Genomic DNA, 27,893 nt, shown 5'->3' with positions numbered 1-27,893 from the left:
ATCTTGTTTGCCATTTCTGCAGACAGAAGTCGGTGGCATGTTATCCACTTTCAGAAGTGTCTGTTTCAGAAAGCTGGTCCCCTAAGGAGAGCCATGGCTGGGCAAGAATCGGCAGCTGACTTCGTTGGTGTGCCAAGGTGGGCCGAAAGAGCTCAGCTGTCCTGGTGTGCCAGCGCTCTTCTCTTAATGTTACTGATAGTGATAAAAGTGCTGGAATTCACAAAGCACTGAGAAGAGCTCCAGGCCACATCGGTAAGACAATTATTGTCTTTAGAAATGAAGGAAAGCTGTTCCCAAAGGCAGTGATAGAGCTGTTTAACCTCGTTGGTAATTCTCGCAGCTGTTCTTTAAGACGTGACATGGCATTGCCCCCGATGGGGAAAATAAGGATGAAATGGGATGAAAATAAGAAAAGAGACCACGTTACCCAACTTCTTTCTCTGTGCACTTCAAAGAGGACTCGGTTGGAAGGAAGCACACGTAGCCTTTCAGGCGGATGGGATGGTAGCAGAGGGCTTTCCTCGCCTGTGAAGTAAAATACCCTTCAAATGCACATGCTCGTGAGCTTCGGTGGCTTTTCTGAACCAGTAATCTACCCTCCTTCATTCATTGTAAAGGCTGTAATGTTTTGCATTTAGAGAGTGCATTTCAGCCCGAGCTTTACAAATAGTTGTTAAGCCCTGAAACACTGCTCTGGAATAGATGAATAAATTATATGGGGAAAGGAATCATTAGAAACCAGTGTTGTTTTGTCAAATGGTGTACAGTTTTCATGTAACCAAGGACTTAAGTGCAGCAAGTCCTTGACACCTATTTTCACTTTCCTATATGAATATTCATTTGGCCTAAGTTAACATTTCATCCCCGCATCTTACCAGGATTCAAATTCATCCTCCTCTAATGGAAGCTGTGCTGTTGCACTGCTGCAGACAATGGTTGGCATCAAATAAAATTGCTCTTTGTTCCACAACCATGGTTAGGATTCAGTGGTTAATCAGATGCTGACAGCAAACACTCAGGGCTTCCTTTACATCCACGTGACGATACAAAAGACAATTGATACGTGGCTAACATGAGACTAACTCTTGACATTCCAGGCAAAGTGGGTTTTGTCAATATACCAATACACAGCTTGTCATTACACGTCTCCTTATCTTGAGCTGTATTTCTTTCCCCTGGTGTGAAGCTGTTGTGTACTGAATGCTTGTACAGATACATCTGACATTCTGCAAGTAGTCTTATGCTTGGCAAGTGCTACAGTTGATTCTCAACATCTTTTCAGGATGTTAAAACCCATAGAAAGGATGCTTCAAGCGACATATGGTGGGCTTTTAAACAGTTTCTCCTACATATCCACCCCAAATCTGACCCACTTTGTTAATCGCCAGGTGCTTCCCATTACATTAGCATCGAGTCGAATGAAAAAAGTTTAGTCGGGGTGCTCGTGCCCTTTTTGCTAGCCTTGTCACCAAAGCTGATGTTTGAAGGACTGGAGCTGGAGCTGTACTTGATGCTGCCTGGTCTCAGCTGCTTGCTGAGCCCAGGGTAAAAGCCTGAAACATCCTAACTCTCCTTGTGACTGCTTTATGTGAGGTAGGATACCTTTTGTTCCTGAGCTTGATTTACGATCTTAGAACAATCTTAGAAAAACACTCTCAAAATAACAACTGGAAACAATAAAGCCGATTTCCCATGCACCAAACTTTGATTATTTTCAAGAGTTTATAGGAGAGCACCTTCATTAACAGCGGCTGTTTGTCTGCAGTCCTGGTGGAGGTAATGCTGATAAAAAAATAGGATTTTTAATGTTTTTATCTGATTTGCTTTAGCAGCAACAACAGCTTCAAAAGCAGGGTTAATTGTAAGAATGACCTTCAGTTGAGGCATTTCTTTGGAAATTAGTCTGAAAGTGGAGAGAATGGCCTGAAATGAAAATGTTAGCTTGTTTTGTCTCTGGAAATACCTCAGCCTGCTGCTGCCGTTACTGCAGCAAAGCTGTACCCTCCGCTTGGGAATCAGCACGTCCCTGACAGATTTGCATACAGTGGAAGAGTGGTTGTGAAGTTTTCTCAAAAAAGTCTTTGTTTTCACCATGCCTTTGCCAAATCTGAGCCAGAAACGTGTCATGGGAGGACTCATTTATGCATTTAAGAAGAGTGCTGCTTTTACACTGTTGCCATGGGACAGCTATGGCAGGAAAGGAGCAAAACACCCACGTAATTATTGTTGACAGAATACAGTTCCAATTTTATCAAGTGTAACCCCTGTGTGGTATGTTGTTAAGGCAGCCATCAACGTCTCGGTGAATGAAATACTCATTTGCAAAGTATGCAGTGCCCAAAAGCAGCGTACAGTCGTTACGCTTGAAAAACAGAACGTGTGAAAGACATCAGCTTGACTGAGATGACAGGGGAGTAATTATTGCTAAATCTCTGACGAACAATTAGAGTTGTTCTTTTTATTAAATTTCTGTGTTATGATTGACATAGAAACTGAATGAATCAATATGTAAATCCAGATTACGCTGACCTAAGAAGATGCTGCAGAAGATGATACTTTGCAAAATCATCTGTGGAAAAATCACAGAGCTGAGCCAAAAACCTAAATTTATCATTTTGTGAACTGCTTTTTTTTTTTTTTTTTGTATTTAATCTGCTTAGCTACTATTTAAATTAGATTTCAGGGGACTGTGTAATTAAGAAGTGGGATATAATTCATCATTTGTAGAGATTACATCCGTCACATATCTAAATAATAGAGGTTATTTATAACGGTGTCTTATAACAGCCATAGAGATTTTTACCTATTATTCGATAACAATGGGAAGATGTCAAAGTATAAAACTGATTCAGGTGTAACAATCTTCCAGTTGTTAGGATGTAACTTGCTGAAACACCTAATTCTTTCTCCTTAATTGCATGGTAACTTACTTCAGTGATTAAAAGGAAATCTATTTCGGGTGGGTTTTATTGAAAATACATGTATGAGCACATTTATGTGTATTTCATAGACGTATGGAACAGTCTTAGTCCCTCAGAAAGGGAATATCAAATCAAAATGAAGAATTTGTTGAAAGGTGACACTGCAGTAAATAAAAAAACGTTTCCTTACTTGGAATTTGTGTAGAATATGGAGTTCACTAAACATCTTTTTTGTACGAATTGAGCCTGCGTTGCTTATCTCTTTCCACAGGTATATTTTAAAAAGAGAGAATGGAAAGGTGTGACGTGTACAAATGCAGTAAATTACTGAACAGCGTTTTGCAGCCTGCTGACCTGTAAAGCACTCTGAGGAACCAGGTCTATTTTGGTCCTTTCTGCGGAAGGCCACCTACACAGGCTGTAGAGGAGTGGAGAAGGTACGAGTGCTGAAAAAAGCACCTTTTCTTTAATACCTCGATCGGTGGAGGTTCAGGAGCTCTTCTCAAAAACTCACAGAAAGCTTTTCTGGTTTAAAAGTTACTGTTTTAAGCGATTTCTATTCAAGAATTTTGAATTCTCTGAAACTGTGCTGTGTCACCAGCATCAGCAGGCAGCCTTCCTGCTTTGGGATGCAAACAGATGTCTCCAGACAGAGCAGCACCACCATGCTGTGGAAAACGGCCTCTCCCAAACCCAGGTTAACCCCCCAGCCTCCTCCTGGGACTCCCTGGTGAGGCCATTGCCCTTAAACTAGGGGGGAGAAAAGTTTTATTTCTGTCTCACCCTGTTTTGGGCTAGGGAGGAGATACGGTTAAGGAAAGATACGTGGGAGTCGATTTAGGGAACCCTGCAATATTTGGGGGTAGGGGGAAGATGGGAGACCTCTCCTGGATTTTATTTCTGGTTCATTTGTGTTTAAAGTATGCTTTTCTGTTACTATAGCTACTGGCTCTGTCATGCTCACACAGAGATGCTTTATCACATTGCCTTTAGAAACTGACCGGTTGCTGTTCCAAACCATCAAAGCCCGGGGTGAAAGGGATCTAGCTGCCTAGCAGAGAACTGGAAAACCACGGAAGGACCAGAGTCCAGCATAGGAAGAGAAAAAAAAAAATGGGTGCAGAGGATTGGCAAAAAGTCCTGGTTGCTAGGCTTGTAACAGAAAGATGGAAGAAACAGGAAAGAAGTGGGGTATTGGGAAACCTGTGATGGAGTATTTACAGTGTGAGAAAAATCACGAACTGGGAGATCTCAGCGAGAAGAGATTCTCTGCCGGGCAAAACTCATTTAGAAAGAGGGCTGAGACCTCGGTGAGTTATGAGCCTGCTGAGAAAAGAACATTTCTGGAAAGATTGGGCAGAAGACACTAAAACTGAGTTTTGGCTGGAGATTTGTGTGGGGTTTGTTATTGAGGGGACTCCAGGGAGGGGTCTCGAGTCTTACAGCGCAGATGAGAAACAAACTTCAGGAAGGAGCCTGGATATTGAATTCAGTGACGTTTAGTTTCTTTAGAAAACAAGTCAGAATGAAGATTGCAAAGACACAAATACGATAATGGCAGCTGCCAGAGGTCCTGGAAAAGGGTAATGCCAGCCAGGAGCTATTACACAGGGTGGAGGGCTTGAAGCTGGGAAAAAAGCTTTGACCAAGAAGAGAAAAGAGAGGGCTCTAATTCTGGGGAAAGGAGCAGGAGGAAAGTGCATAGTCAGTGAGGAAATTTGAGAAAACTCAATAGTTGGATTTCAAATTCTAAGCTTTTACTCTTAGATGGTCAGTTAGGGATGCCCGTCTTCTATTTCATCCCTTTTCTTACAAAATGATCTCCTCTTCATACCCATGTGCACATGGCTGTGGGATGACACACGTGAAACTGGCTTCAGGTCTCTGCTTTGAAAAAAAAACAAATGTTGACAGACACAGACGTGTAAATGTTGAACTGAGTGCTTCTCAGCGTTGTCAGGCCTACGGCACCTTTTGCCAAAGAAAGTAAGAAAAAGACCCTGAACTGTTCATTATAAATCTTGTTTAAATCTCTGGAAATGATCCTGTACTTTGACATGTAATTGTTCTTTCGGATTTTTAATGTATTTCTCCCTTCTCCAAATAACTCGTACACTGTGCACCCCGATAGCTATAGGCACCTGTGCTGTTTTGGAATGATATGTAGACAAAATTATGACTGTTTTTAGTTTAATTATTGATTATGAAATATAACTTAGTTCAAGGATTCCAGGCATGAGGTATGTAAATTATTGGGACTTCGGGAATTGAAAAAGAGAAAAATATTGAAGAGAACTGATAGGACCGCGTTAAATATAGTAACTATAAAAGTTTGTCTGACAGAAAACTGTAAATTGACATAGTCATTAGGCAATGTATTCATTCATTTTTGCTTTCACATGCATTTCTGTGCATTTCAGGGGACAAGCTTAACTTGGTTCCTGAAATAAAAATCTTCTAGGCAATAGGGTATTCAGCAGAGTAAAGTAATTGGATATATATTCAGATATTAGTGTCTAAAAGGTAAATCAGCTGGATAAAAATGAAGATTTGTATGGGAAACACAAACAGGTAGAGTTATTTTGAAGTTACCTTCTGGATTCCACAAAGGTGCTTTTAGCATGAACACAATTCTAAACACTGACGGTGCTTTGGAATGGAAAACCATCTGCCTAAAAATAGTTACCTTGTTTTTTGATGTTTTGTTTTACTCCTAGGAGAGTTCAGCATGTTTTGGAAGGAGAAGTTCGGATTTGTTATGCAGCACGAGTGCTGCCTTCTCAATGTCATTTTCCCATCTGTCTTGCTCAGCAGTGTTACAGACTCAGCTGATCCGTGTGTGCAGTCATCAGTCAGCTCATACTGTGTAGAGATACAGTAAGCCTGAATAATACCCTTGTGCAACGCCTGTCGTGCTCCATAATGTTCTCAAAGGAAAGGCAGTTACAATCTGAGCTTGTTTATATTCTTTCCAGTGGCCAGGAAAATGAATAATTCCTTTTTCCGTATTTGGAATTCCCTCAATAATAGATTTTACATTATTTAATCTTCTTTGCTTTATGAGCTCTATTTGTCTTCTGGCACTCTTGCCTGACACTAGTCCCATGGAAATTTAGGGTAACCTCTTAATCTATTGCAAGGGAAGCAGGCTCTAAAAATCTTTCCTTTGCTAATATTTGCCATCACTTTCCCCATGGCATAAATTGCACTGTCCACAAAATGCAAAAGATCTGTTTCATTTAATATCAGTGCTTACAAAAAGATGAAATGCTATCCATCGGTGACAATACCTTTCTGTTTCTCTTCAACATTTATTTGGAATTGCAATTATGAATATCTTTTTGAAACTGAGTGCTTTCTAATACCCTTCATGAAAAGGCCACCATCATCATTTTGCTTTGGGTAGTGGTTTTGGATATATATTAATCCTGGCCTGAAAAATACTTAGGCTGGAAACAGGCAACATCTTGCAGATGTTTTGCCTGACTTTCGTCCATACCTTCTGACTCTTGCCACCCCTTCCTTGTGTCCAGCTCTTTTATCTTCTGTGGATCACGTGGTTACCACATGTTCTTTCTGTCAGCTCGGAAGCCACTTGATAACAATGCTCTTCAGTAGGCAGCAGGTGATGAAAATTTTTTTACGTCCACTTATTTCTAAAAAACTTCTCATTTTGAATCAGCTTCTGTTTTCCTGGAAAGGTAAGCTAAGAGGGATCTTGTGAGATCATCTGCTCATTTTGATCTGGAAAACAAAAACAACAAACAATAATAAAATAATAGAATCTCTCTGACAGAAATTTTGTCTGGACCAGCCTTTAAAAACTGGTGCTAAAGGGAATATCACGACATATTCCTACTTAATCTGTTTTATTGAAAACTACATTTGGGAAATTTTCTATGTAGTACCTATCTTCAAATTTATCCTCGTATAAATCAAGATAATTAATTTTCAGCCTGAAATGGGTGAACAGGGAATACAATTGAATGATATGTATTTAAAAAAAAATACTATATTTTTATTTTGGAAAAAAAAAGGTATTTTTGTTTTCTTATTTGCTTCTCATACCTAATAGGGTAGTATTTTGTCTGCGTTTAACTTAAATATTTTTTAATTGGCCATCTTCTTGATGAAAACAATTTTCGTATCTCGGACTTGAAAAAATAAACAAACTGTCAGCATGCTTGATCTTTTTCTTTATGGTATTCTGTAGTCATATGGCATGGCATGGGTTCTAACTTTGCATGACCTTTTTTGATTTTTCGGGTTATTGAAGAGCCCCATTGATGTCACTACTATTTTTATTCTGCACTGAGATACCAACATTAGGTAATCAGTGGCAAACGTTCTCCTTTTTTCTTTATAATTCTTTTTGAAGAGACCCTACCAGGAAGTGCCTTTAAGTGTTTAATGCCTACCATTTCTGTGGATTCCAACTTGTAATAATCAGGGACCTCAGCATGTTTCCTTGAGCTGCCTAGAGATAGGCAAAGCTGGTATTCTTATTGTGCTATTTTTGGGATCATTAATGGTGTTATCAGGGATGACTTTCCCGTGCTGTTTAAACAGTGAAGTTGTTTTCCTTAATTTGAATGAACAAACCTGATCTGTTCCTTAGTGAAGTTCCTCCATCAGGTGACACAGTGTTGCAATGTTGGCAAAACAGTATCAGCAATGTTCCTGGAGTAAGGGTTTGCCTAATTCCTCCAAGATCTTTCACGTTTTCCCTATTGTCTGATTAACATATTCTTCTACCTGTAAGAATTTAGGTTTTGATTTCTGGTCTCTTAAGCAATTGTCACCTCTGGATGGAAATCTCACTGCACAATCTTGAAGAACAATTCAGTTACACACCCTATATTTGAGTGTAATGAGAAAAAGAATTGGGCATGCTGCTCCAAAATGGTCTTCCAAATTAATCTTTATCACTACGTAACTTATTGTCATTTTAATTCTCAGCTGTTCTGAGCAGAGCTGGCAAATCATGCTAAAAGGCATGTTATACATTTTACAACACGGGTTGTGAGCTTTCTTAATCAGAATTCATTAATTTGAATTCATTGCTTCTCAAATGCTCTGCTTCTGTCTGGCCTCTCACCTTTCAGAGGATGTCTTTGTCCTTTAGAAAATGTTCAGACCATGAAAAAGTCTGAAAAAGCCATAACTAGAAGGTTTTTCTATGTATTTTAGCTCACTTCAGTTAAGTTTTCCCAAAACAGCAGCAGCTCTTGACCTCTAAGACCATTCAATTATACTCAATTTTTAGAAAAAAATAGAAAATAGATCATTAGAGTACACAGCCAACTGTGTGAAATCCAGCTGTGATTCTGTAACCTCCTAGACACTGGATCTAACTGTGACTGATGGAAATCAAACTTCTGGATTTTTTTGGTTGGAGATTCTTGCAGAGCATTTCCAGTGTTATTTCTAGATTTGTCTGTATATTTTGTTGAGAAGTAATATGAAGGGTTGAAAAAGTGTAGGAAAATATGCTGACCTCAGTGGGACAGGGGAAATAATATAGAATTGGGAAAACAAAACAAAACAGAAATGAGAGTGAGATATTGGTGATCAGTAAAGGTGGATTGTAAAGCAAAGGGCTGAAAAGAAAGGAAAAGGATGCTCATATTTGGTTGTTTGATTTTATCCTGGAAGTAGCAAAGTGTAGATAACGATTTTGGTGTACCTTTTTTAAATATATTACTGTCCTCCCTAGGCAAAAGAAACTTAACAAAAACTATCTGAGAAAGTGTTTCTTAGGATGCAGACAGAACAAACAACCTAGTAATGCGTTCAGATGGAGCTGCCAAATGTGGGTTCAAACCCACAGTATTTGGGGACATGAACTCCTTTGGTTATCCAGTTATCAACAAAGGGAACCTAGAAACTTAACTTTTATTAGACTCTAGATCTTGTTGAATAGCACATTTCATTCCCATTACCTGAGTTCCTGATACTGTGGCCTGAAACTCCTGATTTAACTCTGAATAACTTATTCCAGACAGTTCCCTACAAGAGCAATAAATGATATGTAAAAGAAAATAAAAATGGCTGAGGTCAGCCAGGGACAACTGAAACTAGAGCTTTAGCACCAGCTATAAACAGGAAAAACAGTCAAAAAAAAAAAAAAATAATCAGATGACTTTGATAAACTTATTAATGAATGATGATGGCATTCTTTCTCCACTGCTCTAAGTCATAAACCTGTCTCCTGATGATGAACCCAACGCAAGTTAGCTTGCGAACTTTTATAAATTTAGATCGTTTTCATCTTGATCTTAATTTTAGAATAGAGCTCTGCATGTTACTACAATAGAACACAGCTTTTAGATACTGCATTTATCTGAAATTAACTGAGGTATGTATTCTAATGCTGCAGGCACTATGATAGATCGGCTCAAGATTCGATAATATGACAAGGGTCACAAATTGATAAAAGGGAGCTTTGCACTTGATGCAAAGAAAGAATCTGCTAAATTCAACGTTGGCCCTGCATAAATTGGCCTCTTCCATTGTCAGCACTGAGGGGAATCAATGAAAGCGGAGCTGGGTTCAAAGCAACCAAAAGGAGGCGATTCTGCATACACACTTCAGGTGAGGTGAGCATCGGGAAGAGTTTGCCACTGGCTGTTTTGGCTGTGGGCTCTAGGGCAGTCTGGACACATTCAGAGAAGAGATCCATTTGGCCAAAGGGTGGTGGAACTACCTGCTAACTTTAATGAGTTCACACAGCTGGCAGAGAATGAAATACTTGCTCCATGGCATCAGGATACATTAATCTCTCCAGAGCAGGAGATTCTTAGCTCTTCTGTGCAGATTTCGCATGTAATGGCGCTAAGCAGCTAGTGTTTGATTTACTGTGTAATTGCATGAGAACCCAACTTACCGCAGGTACTTGGTGATGTGATAATTCACTTCTAATATCACCAGCACGTCTCATCAATCCAAACTGATGGGGCTTGAAGGAAAAGCAGCACAGAAGTTTTAGTTTTGGAAGCTGTGATCAAGACTGTGGCGGGGTAAGGGGCCAGAAGTCATCCTCTGCTGCTTTGTGATCGGGCAGGAGCAGTGGGAATTCTGTCAATGGTTGGAAGACGGAAAAATTGAGAAAGAACTAGATGATAGCGTAACGTCAAGGAAGTTATTAGGACAGCGTAATGTCTGTAGAGGTTAGGAACCGTTCAGCGGCTGTGAAACCCCGCTGGATTGCCACAAAATCCCCACCAAACCCGCGAGGCGGGGCGCAGCCCCCCTCCCTGCATCGCTGCCGCTTTCCACACCTCCCGATAGCGCCTTTTGGCTCTGTAGGAGCCGAAAAAGCTCCTGCGCGTTGCTTAAACCAGCACTTTGCCCTTGCTCCTTGACACCTCACCCGGCTTCCCCCTCACAGCCGCCGGGCGCGGCGCTGACCGCAGCCACCTGCGCACCGCTCCCTGCCTCCCCTCACGCCTCCCAGGCGCTCCCCTCAGCCCTTCATCCCCTCAGGGTGGCCCTCCTCCTCCTCCTCCTCTTCCTCCTCCTGCTGTTGCTGACCGGGCCGGGCCGGGCCGTGCCTGCGGGGGCGCTGCCGGGCGCTGCTCGTCCCGCACCCCCTCCTCTCCCCTCCTCTCCCCTCCTCCCGGCCGGCCGGCGAAGATGGCGGCGGCGGTGGGGCGGGAGGCGCTGCCCCAGCACTGGTCCTACGGCGTCTGCAGGGACGGCCGCGTCTTCTTCATCGAGTGAGGGGGCGGCGGCGGCGGGAGGGAGGGACAGGGACGGGGACAGGGACAGGGACGGGGACGAGGAGAAGGCGGGGAGGGGCAGCCCGCTGCTAACAGGTGCGTCTTGTCCGCTTCTCCCCCCCCTTTCCCTTCTCCGCAGCGACCTGACCCGCAGCACCACCTGGCTGCACCCGCGCACCGGGGAGCCCGTCAACTCCGGCCACATGATCCGCTCAGGTGGGTCCTTCCTTCCTCCTCCTCCTCCTCCTCCTCTTTTGCTTCCCCCTCCGAGGAGCCCAGCCCTCACCCCTCTTCCTTTTTTTTTTTTTTAATTTTATTTATTTATTTATTTATTTTCTCTCGCTGCCTCCCGCAGACCTGCCCCGCGGCTGGGAGGAGGGCTTCTCGGAGGAGGGCGCCAGCTACTTCATCGAGTGAGTGAGCGGAGCGGGGCGCGACCCTCCCCACCCCACCCCACCCCACCCCACCCCATCGCATCCACCCCATAACCTCCCAGCCCAGCCCAACTCAACCCGTCCCGACCCGGGGGGCTCTCCTCAGCCCTCAGGGGGCGACCCGAGCCCGGCACTGAGCGGCAACAGGTTGGGGGGGGGTGTGTCCCCCACCCCCCTACTGCCCACCCGGGGCTTTGTTCGCTGCTGTGGGTGCTGAAGGCTGAGATCTGCTGTAGGAAATGGGGTGCTCCAGGGAGCCTCCTTGGGAAAGGCAAACACGACCTTACAAGTGTGTGTGCTGAGGTGAAAGTCGGGGTTTCGGTCAAGTTGAAGTAAAACGCGGAGGCGCTGTGGGGAAGTGGGTGCGCGGCACCTGCGGTGCCTCAGCGTCTCCCTTGGGAAGGCTGAAAGGGAGAGGAGCTGCAGGAAACTGGCCTGAAAATGCTCGGAGAGCCTTGCTGCTTCGGTAAGCCAGGCCACCCGTGTGGCAGAGGTTTGGTTGTGATAAGCCAGAGCGTGCCCCGAAAGCTGTGACAAACCCGTGGCTTACAGCGAAGGTCAAACTTTGAAACCGCCCTGTGCCGGGAGCAGGAGGGATTGGCCGAGCAAAAGCACCTGGAATACCTCCAGCGTTGGGATGTTTGTCAAACACCAGCCCGGGGGATCCAAAAACACTCATCCACGAAGCAGGAAAGCGCCGGGCAGCGCCTGTGTGGCTGCCCCGAGGAGCCCTCAGGGTGCCGGGTGGTTAGGTTTGCCCTCAGCTTGTGCATGTGAGGTAGCAGCACGGCACCGGCGCGGCCGCTCTTACCCTGCAGGCAGTGCCTGGTGCCTCGAAAGCAACGAATTAAAAGTCTCCTGGTCCCACAGGTGGCCGGTGGAACCCTAAATCACGGTACCTGTCCAGGCTGTCAGTGCAGCGTAAACACGTCCTTCACTCAAATACAGAAGCACCAGCTCCTGCTTCTCAGGAATACGCCCATTTGTGTCTCTGTCCTGTCCAAAAGTTTACTCAGGCAATTTTTAGATCAGCTTATGGTTCCTTTTCCCAGCTGCTCGGTTTGGAAGAGTGTTCTTGTATCTTGTTTGTCAGGCAATTACAAAACTTTTAATTTCAGATCCATTAAACTATGCTCACGTGCAGTCGTTGTCGTAACTTGCGCTAATAGCATTCTTTAGCTTGAGTAGGAATCGCTGCGGGTAATGAAATAGGGAAAGAAGCACGTATTTTAGAGATAAATGAAAGTTGAAGTTGGTCCTCTTCAGTCAAGAAAATGTTTTGTGAGGGGCAGCAGCAATTTTTGGCAGAAATGAGTGCATCGCTGCTATTTCAGACCAACGATTCACCTGATGCAGTATCCTTGTCAGCAGTGATACTTCCCCCAGGGCAGCTCCAGCCTCTCTGTTTCCATCTCAGACTGGAATTTCTCTGGATTTTTTTTTTTTTACGTGGACGTGTTGAGCTCCTCTTTTGCTTGTGTAAGCATCAGCATCCTTATACAGGGATTTCCACAGTTCATTGCTCTGTGCGTTCCTACTATGTTGCTTCCAGGTGATGAGTTCTCAGCTTACAGAAAAGGTTACTGGTCCCTAAACGCATGATTTCACATCATGCTATTATCCCATTTACTGGCATTCCAGTCCACAAAACCCACGGGCTCTTCTTTATCCAGTTCTCTGTACCCTGATAGTTTGCAGTTTGGTGTCATCCACAGACATTTCATGAGCACGTACTTAACTCTCACTCCTTGATTACTAATTAAATGAATGGGGCTAGGAGGAGTGCTACAAGTAACCACTCTCTCCTGTGACAGTTTCCACTTCGGTGCAACTTGTTGTAACTTCCTCACTGATCAATTTCTGTATGCATCTTTTAAGTCTGATTCCTATTTTGAACAATTTCCTGTGGGACATGTTGCTAAACATTTAAATACACGTAGGCTAACTTCACTTCCATAACTAATTTCTGGCGCATCAGCAGTCAAAATGCCAGACAAACTGTCTTTCACTTTAAAAATCAACAATTTCTGCGTCCATTTACTTCCATGTGTTTATTCTTTCCTTCAGTACTCTGGACAGTCTCAAAACATCACGCAGTAAAACAAAGGCTTATAATTATAAGCTGGTCAAGTTTAATGAAACCAGTTAAGCTGCTTCTCCCCTTTCCCCATGCTGGGAGCTCTGAAATTTCCAGAACTCCACTTCTGATGGGTAGGAGCTTTCTGAATCGATGTGCTCTGGTTTATAATCTGTTTCTTGTTTGTTTTGTGCCAGTGCTGTTTGATAGTTTAGCAGCTGTCCTGTACGTTGGGGTGGGGGAAAGGGGGCTGTTTTCCCTTTGGTTATTTATAGACGATGTTTGTATGAAACTGCATGCCTTCTTAGCCTTGTTTTGCTCATCTAAGCCAGCCAGGTTCTTTGTCCAGTCCCCTAAAAAGGGCTCTCCGTCTGGTGAATTAGCTGTGGTCCTTCTCTTGCGGTATGAAGTCATCCTTGCTGCATGTGCGTGAGCTGAGCTGTATACAGGCATGAGCTTTTGTGAGTCTCAAACAACAAAAGTGCTTTCTTGGCTTTACAAATTTCTCAGCTTTCTGTGTTTGAGCCTGCTTGCCTTTTCGGGGCAGACACCCACACTGACAGCACATGTGAATGCTGCCAACTGACTGATACATCTAGAGCCTTCCTTTCCTTTGCTGCTTTTACTTTGAGGACTGTAATTCCTGTTGGGAAGTCATGTATGAAGCTTCATGCTAGTTCTTCCCGGTGCTGCACGTCCAGGTCTTCCTGAATGACTGTACTGAGTGTTTTCCAGGTTTTCTTGATAGTGGCAAGCCCTGTCGGGGTAGTCCTGCCTTTTACACTGGAATCACTAAATCATCAAATAAATGACGTGTACACTGATCTTTCTGAATCTCCATGTGGTAGTTTGAGTAAAATCACACTTTTGCAGTTTATTTGCAACTTTTACAGCTCGCCCTAAGGAGAAAATGGGATAACTTTATGCAGCTTTGTGTGTCTTTCTGTAGACATCACCTCAATGTCTTTGCTAATCAAATAGTCACGGCATGCTCAGCTCTGCTCAGTACAGGTACCTGTTATGAAAGTTTGCAATTTTGTCACCTTTGCCTGAACTGTGAGACTTTTTTTTTTTGTCTGCATGACTTATTTCCTCTTTCCTTTGGATGGCAAGAATGTATGAAAAACAACAATTTAACTTTTTTTTTTTTTTAATTTTATTTTTAACCCCAGAAACGGAGTATTCAATTTGCTTGGCCTGCATTACTTTTTCACCTCTCTCTTCGTCCTGTTTTGTTTTCTCTGCTGATGTTTCTGAAATATGTTGTGCGTGTTGGGCAACTGCTTTATGCCGGAGTTGCTCCAGAAAGAACATTGCTGAATGTAAATGGGATTGAATGACGATTTACAACCCTTGCTAGGGTTGTTTCAGGTAGCTGGGTTGCTGATGTGAAGCACGGCCAGCAGATGCTTTTGGGGAAGGAGTTGTGACGTGCAGGGAAAAATACAGGTGATAGAACCGCAGCACATGGATGCATTATAGTTCAAGCTTTTGTTTCAGTTTGCTTGCTGTCTTTTTCTGATCACCCAAAAGACTTCGGGAAGTTGAGAAGCACTGAAAATCTAGAATCCCTTTTTGTTGCTTTCTTACAGTTTTGAAAGATTGAGATGTCTACAGATGTAACAGGATCTGTTCTGCCACTGTTAATAGCTAGCAGACTCGTATTAAAATATGTTTAAAAAGCACACTGCGAGCTGTGGAGGTTGTCCTAGGATGCTAAAATAATGCTGCATGTCACAAAGGTAATACTGCATTCAAAGTGTAGCTTGAAGTTAGGCACAAGCACGTGGAAATCAGCACTTAAATAGCCGAAGTTAGCCCTTTGACTGCTGAAATCAGCTTTGAGGTGTATCCAATTTGGGATCTTCCTCAGGTAGCAGTGGATGTACAAGAGACAAAAATTTTAAGGGCCATTGTTCATAGCAGCAGTCTGTAACTGTTTGCATAATGAGCCTTTTCTTTATTATTATTATTTTTTTTAAGCTTTTATCGTGTATAGGAAGGTACCCGGTATGTGGCTTCAAGCATTTGGACGTATTAAAAAGGGGAATTGGTGAGCACCCAGCTGAAGCCTGTGTTTGTAGCTGTGGTTCTGTTCTCCAAACGCATCCGTTCAGGTACCTCGTCCCTGGAAACCGTCCCGCAGCCTGGGTTTGCTTCATGTGGGCTGTAGGTGATACCCAGGTGATGATTATTTAATCGGAGAAGGCGGGAGGGGAAGAGACCATCTGGAGGGAGTTCAGCCGTTGTGATTATCTGAGAAGATTGTTTTATAATCTCATTAATAAATGCACCCAACGTGTTTCTTTTGCCCTACAGAAGTTGATGTCTTCCCAGTTCCTAGCAGAATGTCACAGGCTGCTGCTTTTTAGGGGCTGTCCAGGTGGGCTAAGGCACTACTTACTGCACGGATGCCAGCTCTAAATGCGTTTGTTTTTTTTTCTTACCACTTTTCCTGTGGTGGCTATTGCTGTTGAAGTAGAAGGTCCTGGGGCACTTAACTCCTGTGCGGGAGGAGCAGTCACATCCCTCGTGATGAGATCTCTGAAGCAGAAGATGTTCTTTGCGGTTTGTGGACCCGTGCTTGCATTAAAGGTTTCAATGAGCATGTAAGTACGGAGTGGTGTGAAGTCCACCTGCGAGGAGCTGGCCAGGGTGAAGCACCTCGCTCTGCCCTTGCTCTGCGTGGCCAGTTTGAGTTGCGTGGGGCTCCTGGAGTGGACTGGGAATGCCGTAGCTGGGACCCCCTGCTCACTTACCCAACCAAAGCATGGGTTGCCACCACCATTAGGGTATTGGAGGGTAGGCTCTGGCAAAGAGAAGGGGCTGTGCGTGTTCTGAAGTGTTGTGGAGAAGCTTTTGTGGAAGGAAAAGTCTGGTTCCACATCACCAGCCGAGGCTCTGGTTCGGATAACCCTTGGCAAGGAGTGTATGCAGCACTCTGTAGGTCACGAGCAGCTCCTAGAGCTCAGAGTTGCTCTTGAGGGGACTGGACCTCATCGGAGTAATTTGTATATGGGAGGAGAAACAGAGCATGAATTTACAAGTGGAAGGAAAAAGCTAGAACTGGGTTTTGCTGTGGAAGGTGAGGGTAGGAAAAGCTGTCCCATCCTGCAGCTCTGCAGGAGCAGAGACGGTCTTCAGCGGCCTCTGCTGGCTCACTGGCAGGGAAAACTTCCAGGTGAGGGTGTACCCGTGGTGGCTCTTTTGATATTTTTGTTTTGTTTTAAATTTATGATCGGAAAAGTGATCTGTTCAGACAGTGAGGCAAAAAAGACCTGGATAAAAAAGGAAATTGTATTGCTTGCAACTGTTCCTCTGTATCCTGTTCTTTGCTCTCCAGCTCCCAGCTTGATCATGCAGCTAGTTTTATTAAACTGTCTTCTCCTGGGTGGGGAACAAGACAAAGGACTGCTGGACCTGCTGGGTGTTCCTGGGGGGGCAAGGAGTGTACGGGGGAGGCCCCAGGGTTTGTTTGTTTTTAAACAAGGCTGCACCAGAGCTGCCGGGCTGGCTTTGGCCAGCCCCATTTGCCCTTCTTCCAAAAGCCACGCTCAGTTGTGGGGAAAACTGAATGTTGGCTACCTGAGGACACCAGCAAGACCTCCTTTAAATGACATTTCCAGCATAATTCCCACTTAGCTGAGATGGTGTTTTGGTGTTGAGTGCTTCTGACAGGTAAAGTTCGTCTGGGAAGCAGAGGGATGTTCTTTTGTCCTGCTTGGGGTTATTTGACTGATGCGTTGTAGCTCGGAAAGCAGGTTAAGATTTGGCTCTCCAGAGCTGCTGGCATCCTCATTACTTGTGAAATCATTCTTCTAAAATCCCCGCCTATTTTGGCACGTGTTCAGCTCCTTTAGCACGAATCTGTCAAAACCAAACTCGAGTCATTCAGCCTGATTCCTGCAGCAGGATCCACTTCTGCACTTGCTGAGCCTGTGGGCACCTGAAGATGTGCATGTGTTTGAGGTAGGTTGCAGGGAGGCTTTCAGTGCTTCAGAAAGTCTCACTAAAACCTAAAGACTAAAAATAAACACAATTGTAACATGTAGGTTTAGCTTTAGCCTTAAAAAAAATGTTTTTGTCATCTTGTGCTACATTTTAGACTGCTGTTAGAAGGGTGGAGTATGTCTGCTGCATCGGGCGAGGAAATAAGTGATCTATCCAACGCTTCTAATTTTGTTTAGTTACTCAGTTTGCCATCATCTCAAACGTTTACATTTCATTGGTACAGACTACGTGTACTGCTTTAGCATTGTTGTGCTGCCTCCCCGTGAGGACCAGCTGGAGTAATGTAGTGTCAGGTGTACTTCCCATCGCGCCTGATGCTCTCCAATATGACTCCACATTCAAATTCACTGCTAAATCTAATTTGCTTTGACGCTGCCTTCCAGATGTGCTTTTTAATTTCTTTTATGACCTTGGCTTGGATAATGATAAAAGATGGGGCTACAACCTCATTTTATTTGTAGCTTAATTGTCTTTTCCTGCAGCATTGTTCGACAGTTCTAAACCTTCTGCTTTGAGACGTTGTCCTGAGAAGCAAATTTCTAATTAAAGAAGTTAGAAACCAAAAAGAATCTGGTTAAGCTCCCAACCCTTCTTTTTTTGGGTGTCTGCCACGTGGTACTTGGCAAGAACATCACTGACTTGCCTAGACAGGTGCAAAAGCTTGTTGCCAGTAGGTAGTAGCTAGGTGCTTTTCTTCCTGAAGGTTTCTTCCTTTACGCCTTTGTTTTCCTTGTTGCCTATCTGTATCTGATGGATTTATCTGTAGCTTTTAAAAAAAAATACAACCACAAATGCCAAAAAGTTTTGAATGAGTTTTGGATACACTGCTGAAACGAAGGCTTTGAGTAATACTAAATCATATTTACAGTGCTGTGTCAAGCCAAGACATTCATCATTACTCTGTGTTCACTTCCTAGAGGCCAAATATCCTGACCTGAGAAGAGAGCACTGAGCACTCCCTAAACGTGCATCGGTGTTGCAACACGCAGGTGATTTACCAGCAGCTCTGTTTAGACCGGGACTGTCAAATATGACTAAGCAGCAAAGCTGCCCATAAGTTTCTGCTTTATTTTATCAGAAAAAAATGTAGGGCTACCGGCTTTTTGCAAGCCGCATATTTCTTTCAAAGCGTCATGGTTTCACAGCAGTCTCCAAACTGGCCAAATGCTTGAGCAGGAACTTGCTTTTCACTGCAGTGTTTCTCTGCCCTTTTTCTGGGTGGAAGGCTGACTCATTTTGGTGACTTCAGATGTTGGTGTTAGCATCACAGAGAGCACAGAAAAGCTGGAGGGACTGTCTGGTTGTTTATCAGCCTGCGTAGATCAGAAGTCAAAAGGCCAATGTATTATTATTATTATTTTTTTAATAGGTATCCTTAAAAGCTGCTTTTTTAAGGTGTTTTAGATGTGGGCTCTGTGGGTTAATTTTGTAGTGCTCAAGTTCAATGAGCACTTTTGGATCCAAGGGAAGGAAAATGGGACTTATCCAAATACTTAGAATAAGAAATTTTCTATTTTATCAGCGCCTGCACTAACTGTACTAATGAGCGTGGCTCCCTATATGTCATTTTCACTGACTGGGAAAGCAGCATTAATATTTTCTTCATATTTTTCTGACTGGGAGTCATAACATCGGCTGTTTGTATGGGGAGATGAGACTGACAAAATCTTGTCATAAAGAGTTGGTCCGCAGTGGATGTGGTGGTTCAAAGTCTTGTTGAATTGTCTACACTGAATTAAAATTAAAAGCTGCAAAATAGCAAAACCCACTTTTATTAGCTGACAGTTCCCAGTTAGTTGGTACTTATTGTTGCCGTGTCAGAATATCAGCCCTTGTAAACATCACTGATTTTTTTTTAACTGTTCTTAAGTATTTTTTTTCTATTTTGTAAAAAGAGTTTCTATTATCTATATTCCATTTTTATGTGATTTTTTTTTTGGCTTGTTTTCCAGTTAAACTGTTCTTCCAGTTAGCACAATGGTCTTGTCAAGTGGCTTAGGACAAAGTTTTGTTTGCCTTCCTTGCAAATCTTTGGAAGATGAAGCTCTTTAAGTGCTACTTCTGTGCTTTTCTTTTTTATCATGGGAGTCCTTGAATATCTGAAGCTTTTTCAGGGAGTGATGAGACTTATTCCTTCAACACTGTGCATCTTGTCTCAGTGTTTAGTTTTGAGTAGCCTGATCCCCTTCCTTTTGCTGGTCCAGTTAGTTGTGGAGTGAGTCTCAGTCCAAGTTCATTTATATAATATATATATATAAAAATTTTTTAAAGACCAGTGACTTATTTTTACTTGTCTCATGTGAAATCACCCTATGAAACTATTTTAATAAATAGATTACAGGCATCAACTCAGGCTTTGATGCATTTGTTTGCCAGTGTACTCGGTTCTCAGTTAAAATGCGAAGTGGTTCATCTTTACTCATCAAGTGTTAATATCAAATGTTTACTCTTTAGGGTCTCCACCTTGTTTGTTTTGCTCTTAAAGCTGAGCTGAGTGGGGGAAAGAGAAGTGAATTACTGAGCTGTCTGGCAGTGCCGTGTGACGAAGCCAGTACTCGTGTTTTTGACCATCACGTTTGTGGCATGTTCTTCAGTTCTTCTTTAAAGTGGCTTCAGGGAAAAAAAAAAAAGACAAAACAGCCATCACCTAAGCAACTTTCTGCAACTTGTGCTGCATCAGTATTGCTTGTAAGGAATCCCAGTGGTTTATTGTTTCTGTAGATGCAGCAGGCAGCTCTTGTGCTTGGCATGCTCGTCGTTTCACTGGTCAAATCTGTGGTTCTGGTAGCTCGAGAACAAATTCTTGCCTGGTGGACAGGATGCAAAATGTAAGGATGTGAGAGGGTTGGAAAGCTTTCTGTTGTAATAGTTGCAAATAACCAGTTCTATGGTATTGATAAAAAAAAGAGGGCTGAAGAGAGAAACCACGGGGGAAGTTGAAGTTGCTTTATGAGAATAACGTGACTTTTCTATTCCCTCACAACAAAAGCAGCAGTCACAGGGAAAGGATCTACAGATGCCAACAGGAGTCCAATTTTTACAGCTCGTCTTCCTTGACAGACCTAATTAGGGAACCGCAGTTAGCACCTTAAGGGGTGTCTGATTACCAGCGTGCTCCTCCTGTGGCTCTGTGGTAGGAAGACAGCAGAAGTTCAAGAAGAAGGTGATGTAGAAGTTGAATTAAGCGCTGCCTGAAACCTTTTTTTTAAAAAAAAAAAAAAAAGCAGATGCAGATTGTGTTTTTAAGTGATGTAAGGAATAAAGCAACAAGACTTTTTGAATTATTAATGTACAGAAGAGAATTTTGTTTGTGTAGGGAGATGAGAAGGCTTGGAGATTTGTTGAGGCTGTCACACAGCTCTTTCCAGAGTGGTTTTTGTAACTATGATGAGGTACGTTGTAAATAAGCCTATTACATTTTTTATGTGGGCGTAGGAAAAAATACATTTTTATTGTTAATGGCCTGTTAGCGAGTATTATGTTTGTTTCCTGTAGAAAGAAAATTTCAGATGGCTTATTCTTGACGAATTTTGAAGATTTACGTGATTAGAAGCACAATAGGAAGCTCTATTAATGGGCTGAATAAACTGTGATGACTCCAAAACTGGGCAATGCAGACAGTCAGATTAGGAATAAAGTTCAATGTGGACAGTTTTTTTTTTTTAAAGTTAATGCTAAATTAACCTTTTGTCATTTCATCTCACCTTTAGGAGTTGTGGTACTGATAACGAACATGTTTTCCACCTGTTATCAGGTCTGCTTAATGGTTTTGGGTGAAACCAATTGAGAGAAACATGCTGAGAATGCTGTTCTCAGGGAATTTCAGCATTTTGTAAAACACATAGGTGAAAAGATAAAACAAGGACAATTTTATGCTTGATTAATTTAGCCACGTTCTTCAGTATTCTGTCACAAGGTTTCTTGGTTCTGCAGATACGTAGAAATCTGCCGACCTCTGCAAATATATCAAAACTTACACTTCTGTTGTATTACTTATTTCGGTGTTTTGTTCACTCAGCTCAGCAGCTTCCATGCCAATTAACTTGACGTCCCATTTGTTTGGGCTGCTGAAGTTTGCAGCGAAAATGCTAAATTGGTGTACGAGGCTTGTTTACCAGGGAGGTGACTGGAATTTGGAGGAAGGTAGAAATTTGGAGTGCCAAGCTGTGAAGAGTGCCCACGTGAAGATTTAGAGTAGAACAGCAGTGTTTAAAAAAAAAAAAAAAAAAAAAAAGCCTTTGTGTTGCCAGCTGGTTTGAAGGTAGTCAACCTATTCTTCCAAAGTTTTGGGGTCGAGCCCTATTCAAAAGGTATGAAATAAATGGTTAGGAAAGATCTGGACCTGCCGTGTAGGAATGGATTTGTGTACAAGCAACCAACCTGCCTGGAAGCTTTTAACTACTTGTGAGGTGGACAAAACCAATTTCTGTCTAATAATCAAAGAAATTTCTTTTTGTGCAAAGTGGGGTCTAACATGGAGCATTAGCTGCAACTTCTGACTTCAGAAGTGAAATTACCTCCAGCTGTTAACCTTACCCTTCTTAACAACTGGAGTAGCTTTCTTTATTTGTAGTTGTTTGTGTGTCACGTTTTGGATTTTTCTGAATATAGTGTAAGAAATCTTTCAGAGGTTATTTCATGCTGCACCCGTGTTTCCAGATATGAATGTTTGGTGACCTGGAGTAGAGGCCCCAAAACAGCTTAAGTCATGGCAACAGATGTGTGGGTCCCACTTGAATTTCATTTCTGAGTTGAGCTGAGATAAATCGTTTCTTATGGCTACGTTACAGAAATAGGCTTGGGAATTCCTTGATCGACTCTTTATGAGTGCCTCAGATCACGGTAAGCAGTAGATCTTGATGTCATGTTCTAATTTCAGGCTGCTTTTAATCTCAGTCTGTGAATTTGTTCTTCTGTTCCTACCTGGTAATAAATTGCAAACAGAACAGGAGTGGAAGTGTTTTCCCGTAGTTTTTCTCAGCTTCTGCCATAGCTGTTGACCAAATTAGCTGAATAAGAAGAGGAAATATTTTCTCTGTGACTGCCAGGAAACTAAAGCATTAAACAAACTTTGCAAAGTAGCACAGAGGTACAAGAATTATTTTATCACCACGTGTTATGGGCGAGTTAAATTAACTCATGAAAATGTGAAGTTTCTGATAGTGTAGGAAAGATTTGTGCAGTATTGTTGTGCTTAAGGAATCATAACTGCATACGTTTTGGACAGCTCTTGATCACATCAGGCTCTTGAAAGCAAGCCTTTGTGCTTCGTTTGCTATTAGGGGAAAAAAACCAACAACACAAAAACAACCAAACACAAACGCAGAATTTTAAATTCTGCATGTATGAAAACTAAAAATCATGTGACTTATTTTTTTCTTCATGTTATTCCATCTAAGATGGCAAATGCGTTTATAATGGCTTCCGTTCTTTAAGAAGGATGCAGAGCTCTGATCTTGGAAGATTTGAACAGTGAAATTATTTTCACTACCTAATCAGGTGCTGTTTAAATGTGGTTATGTTAAAATACATTTATGACGATGTACTTAACCTCCTCCTCATCCTTTAAAGAAAGTGTTCTTCAGAAAGCTCGAGCAGGTCAAAGACTAAGGATTTGTGTAGTGAAAGCTTTTTTTGTATCTCATGCTAGGAAAATCTGCTGAGAAGTGAGCGCTTGCCATCTTTGTAGAACAAGATCATCAAAAAACACTGCTTATTGAGACAAAAGGGTTTAAGGAAACGTTTGTGTTTTGGGTATTTTTCTTGATGCTGAGAAAAAAAAAAGATCCCAAAGCTTTGGTAAACCGTAGGAAAAATTCTGTCTTCTCTTTTTTCCTATTTCAGCTGTTAGAAGGTCAGTAAACTTCTAGCTTGTAGAGTTGTCCTGTAAATTTTCCTTTGTTGTTTCAAGCGTGGTTCACCAACCTGACATTCACATAGACTTGGGCAACTCCTGAAGCATTCATTTATTTAAGCTGATAAACCATGAGGATGGATACTCGCTTCTCAACAAGTGGTTAGAGGGGAAGGAGTTTACACCTCATCTGAAATGCCAGGGCAGAGGAATGGCCTTTCAAGTTTTCTTGCTCTAGATTGTCCCTCCGCCCTGCCTTCCCCAGAGGTGTTAAGAAGCAGTTTCTACAGGGCATGAAAAACAGGTTTATATTTAGGTAATGCTTCTCTGGAAATAATAATAAAAAAAAAAAAAGTACAGAAATAAAGGCAGAGCAAGCCACTCCAATGAGCCACTGCTTAGTATGGAGGTAAAAAATGAAATAAATCAAGCGGTGCCGTGCCGAGCTGATGGGTGGTATGGGCTGAGTGCTTGTTGCCCGATGTACCAGGAAAGCTGCTTGAAGAGGAAGCCGTGCGAAGCTGCAGCACCACTGATCGGAGCCTGAGGTGTGGCTTCACAGCTGTTTCGAGGCAATAAGGAAACTTGGGGATTTCTTTTTCTCTTCTTCCCTGACCCAGACCACTCCTTGTATATGGGCGTGCATGCGTGTGCATGGGTTCCTTATATTCCGCGAGCAATGAAGGAGAGCGAGCTAAAACTATATGAAAGGCTTTGGCTTTGATAGCTTGGGGTTTTGACCAGGTAACTGTTTTTTTTTTTCCTATGGGATGGTTTTACTCAGTGTCTGGTTGTTAACGCTTCCTTTCAGGTAGCAGGACTGCGATGTAGAAAACAGACCCAAGCTAGGATAGCTGTGAAAGAGAATATTGGGTTATTGATTTCAAAAGAGTGGAAAAAAAATCGATTAATCTCGGAAACAAAAGAGCTGTTGAACTCGCACACCTCGAAGAGCGCGGCTTCGTGAGTCTTGATCCTCGTCTCTTTGAGAATCTTTCCCAAAAATGCAGCAGGAGCACAGTGATCAGAGCCACCCTGAGACCTTCAGATCCCCGGGGTGGGCGCGCTGGGTTGGTGCACGGTCTCCCCATTCTCCTGCCGAGCTCCTGCCCCCTCGGAGGAGCTTTGCAGTGCGGTCAGCGGGCTCTGTCCCCCGGAACCTGCTTGTGTGCTGGGTGTCAGCCGTGTGCGTTTGTGTGTTTCCATGAGCACTGCTTAAGCAGATCTGTGATTTGGGCTGGGAGGTGCTCCCGGGCTGCAGCAGGACACGAGGCAGCCCGCTGAACAGTGCACGCATCCCGCTCCTTGCACCACAGCTCCACACAAACCAGCTCAAAGAAAAGGCTTGGTGATGCTTGTCCAATTGTTTTTTTATTTTTTTTTTATTTTTACGTCCATGGTTTACTAAAGTAACAAAGTAATTTTGCTGATGTTTAAGTAAAAACTTTATTACAAACATTTTTTAATGAGTGTTTTTAACAAATTTATCTTGTAATTTGGAACCTCGGTCGAGAACTTTGAAAATGCCTTTTTATAAGCCATACATAGATGGTTTTCTGTCTGAAAAGAGACAGTTTCAGCTCCTCAAATCATTAAAACATTTTGTTATTTTTCTAAGGTTGTCTGAATATTCCAGCTGAATTTGTGGGTTTTGGCTGAGGGCTTATAACAGACTGAGAAGGAGCTGTGTATTTTATTTATCTTATTTTTTTTTTGGTAGTAGTTAATCATCACGCCCAGGTAAAGACACTGACTGAATAGCCAGCTTCCCTTCTGAACAGAAGGGGTTTTCCCCTCTCAGGCTTGCCCCTTCACTCATCCTTTCCACTGAGCAGTGCTTTCCAGAGCAGCTTTCCCAAGGAGTTTGGTTATCCTTAGATTTACAGGAGGGACCAGATGCTCCCACTACTTACAGTAACACTCCGAAGAACCAGGTAGAGAAACCAAGTTCAACCATTTCTTCAGACTCCAGACAATGTCTGCAGTTGAAGCTGAGTTTATGACATGCTTTCCCATTTCATTTTAGCTTCAAAACAAGACCTGAGAAATACGTGCTTGTTTTAAACCCTTCTTTGCAAGAATTGAGTACAGGCTCTGCAGGCTTCTGCTGGGCCACAAGAGGGCATTTTTGGTGCCAGCGCTGCTGCTGCTAAGGAATAAATGTGCTTTAAATGTCTCACTTTGGGTGGATTCTTGAAAAACAGAATTGACACGATGCTGCTTTATCCAGGCTCCTTAGTTTCATAACTAAAAAGGAATAGTTTGAGGTCTTTGTATTCCTAGTTAGCGTTGAATTGTTCGGTGCTTTTTGTAATTACATCAAGCCGAAGCATTCAGAGTAGGTTCTTTTAGATTCTGTCTTCTGTGCCCGGTTAATAAATAAATGATTAAATAAATGATCTGCCAGGTAGCGATTGCAAAGAATTAAATGGGACGTGGAGAAAATAGGATGCTGTGGGTCTTTCTGCAACAAGTACCTTCAGTAAGGTGATTCAGTGTGGACGATTGTCCTCAAGCTGAGTTGGAGAGCTTATCCAACGTGAAACCCCTTGGGTTTTGTGCATCCCTTAGGAAATATGGCAGTGAGGAAGGGCGCAGAAGGCAGATGAATTGTTCTGGCGGGTTGGATTTGTTATGCCAGCACAACTAATCTGCAGGGGCTTTCCGATCTCACTGAGCATAACTGTGGTAGGATTTAGCTTGTTTGTTTTTTTTTAAATGTGTTGATTTAAGCCTTGCAAACCATTGCTCATGCTCTGGGGCTGGTGGGAAGGCATTTACAAATACTACAAAAACAACAGTGGAAATGTGAGGCAACGAGTCTGTCTGCAGCTAAACACAGATAGGTTGTTTAACAGAGCTTTTGCTCAACCAAATTCACCAGGGAAGGGAAACAAACAAACAACACCCCTCCTATGCCTCTTCTAATCAACCCGTGCGTTATTAGTCTCAAAGCTTTAAACTGTTCCACAGGCAGACACGATATTTATTTTCAATGTCCATGAAAATCAAGTTACGGGAAGACCTTCAGCTTTATTTACTCCAATCGCTGGCATTTTTTAGCGTTGTGGTAGCGTTCTGAAATACACGGGGTCACGAACCAAATCCGTTCTGAAGCTGTGCCTCTAAAAGTCAGTGGTCAACCTGGGCAGACTGGAGAGCTGGGCCATCACCAACCACGTGAAGCTTACCAAAGGCGAGTGCTGGGTCCTGCATTTGGGATGGGGCAACCCTGGCTGTACGTACAGGCTGGGCGACGAGATGCTGGGGAGCAGCCCCGCAGAGAGGGGCTGAATGAAGCTCCTGAATGCTTCTCCTGGAGGGCTCCATTGGCACTAATAATTTTCTTCCATCAGCCGCATAACACGGTTGCTAACTTTTAATAATGCTATTCTGCAAGATTTGCCATGGTCCATTATGAAAAGCATTCGTTCTCCTGCTGATGTGGTTCTCTCTTGGGATTTTATTTTATCGTGCTGTATATTTTTCCTGAAATTTATGTGCTTTCGCACTCGGCGTGCCTGGTTTTGTAGCTTGCTTGCATATAATGAGATTATTTCTTTGCTTGTTTGATTCCTTTAAAAGAAAACCTACTTTATTGGCTTAAAAAAAGAAGTATGTGAAAACAGCGTTGTAATGTACGTGCTTTGCGAAAGGAAATAGCAAACTGGGTGCGTGCTGAGAGCAAGGCTCTCCCGAGCAGCGTGCTCAGCTGGGCCGTGCAGTGCTCCCGTGCCTGCTGACACCTTCACTCGGGGGCTGCTGAGGAATTTTAATCCCGTAGGAATGAGCAAGTACGTGTGCTCGCCGTGTTTCCTCCCTGGGAACAATGTTGTAGTCATCAGGAAGAATTGATTAACGCTAGGGTGGCGATTGCGAACCTTTGGTGTATTCCTCGTTTCCCAGTTTTGGATCTTTTTGCCTTGGTTCTGCACAGAAGGGCAAAAAGACCTGGTTCTGAACTAACGCTGGGTCCCTTGCACAGTGTTAGGGGCAACGATGGAAAACACAGAAAGCTGCTGCAGATTGGGGTCTGCCACGTGCTTTTAAAGAAAATGTGTCTGAATAAAAGTGAGTAAAGGCTAATCCGTGCTTGGCTTCCTGGATTCTCAAAGCGTGTTCATGGAAGAAGTGCTGGCATAATTGGCACCGAGTAATTATCATTTTGACGGTGTTAATTGAGGCTTTGCTTGCATTACTCACAGAATCTGTGTTGTCCCCCTGTACAAATTCTGCTAGAAACTGGTGCTAAACTGCAGGGGAGGTTGGTGGAGGTCCAGAGACGTACACCTCTGCAACAGATGCCCGTGCCCACACACAGACGCGTGGCTCGGATCTCAGGCTGCCAATGAAGCTCTCTGTCAGCAGCCCTTCTGCTCTCAGTCTCGGGCTGGGAAGGATGCCAAGTTGTGCTAGCTCTCTTTAAAAACAAACATACCTTCCCAGGGCTTCCCATCAGCATCAGCGTAGAACTGCAGAATTTGTATCCGTCCACGTGAGGAAAAACCACGTGGGGTTTGTAGAAAGCGAGGCACCTTAAATGGCTTGGCACAAGTCGAGTCTTACAGAGATGCTGCTGTGTTACCTGCAGCGGGGACCTGTCCAGCAGCCGAGCAGCGGATTGCAGGGAAGGTCTGTTAAAACTCACTATCAATTTACTGCCAGCATCTTTAGAAAAGCTCTTGATATGCTCCAAGTCATACATGCTTCTTGCACTTTTTCACTCTGAAGACAATGGATGGTGTGCTGGTCTGCTGCCCGAGAAATTTTACATTTTGCACTTTACAGCACAGGAGAGGGAAGGAATTAGTGGAGGGACAGAACACGAGCGACTGCCCCCAAACACCCTGCATTTGGACACGAGCCTTTCTGCGA

The 27,893-nt window shown here is 43.1% G+C and overlaps 1 protein-coding gene and 1 long non-coding RNA gene across 7 annotated transcripts in view; one reads left to right on the top strand and one right to left on the bottom strand.

Moving 5' to 3' along the window:
• Positions 1-1,266: 1,266 nt before the first annotated feature.
• LOC311437992 lies at positions 1,267-10,525 on the bottom strand. Of its 2 annotated transcripts, none has more exons than XR_014693885.1 (4): positions 10,460-10,525; positions 9,808-9,998; positions 5,608-6,665; positions 1,267-4,808 (listed from the first exon to the last, which is right to left on the bottom strand). It is a non-coding gene; the product is annotated as an uncharacterized lncRNA (long non-coding RNA). The 2 variants fall into 2 exon arrangements; XR_014693886.1 differs by having other exon boundaries at positions 1,267-4,805.
• PLEKHA7 (pleckstrin homology domain containing A7) overlaps positions 10,390-27,893 on the top strand; it is a 136,056-nt gene continuing 118,552 nt past the window's right edge. The window contains exons 1-3 of one of the 5 annotated variants that reach the window (XM_084521889.1): positions 10,390-10,639; positions 10,782-10,858; positions 10,998-11,055. In XM_084521889.1, the coding sequence (XP_084378015.1) occupies positions 10,557-10,639; positions 10,782-10,858; positions 10,998-11,055 (218 nt within the window). In that variant the 5' untranslated portion in view covers positions 10,390-10,556. The remainder of the gene's footprint in view (positions 10,640-10,781; positions 10,859-10,997; positions 11,056-27,893) is intronic. The other 4 variants (XM_084521896.1, XM_084521894.1, XM_084521895.1 and 1 more) reach the window with 4 other exon arrangements.

Source organism: Aythya ferina, assembly GCF_964211825.1.
Source record: "Aythya ferina genome assembly, chromosome: 5".
In the NCBI taxonomy this organism is placed as follows: Eukaryota; Metazoa; Chordata; class Aves; order Anseriformes; family Anatidae; genus Aythya; species Aythya ferina.
The sequence above is the reverse complement of the archived record's forward strand: the minus strand, read 5'-3'. Positions and strand labels throughout refer to the sequence as shown.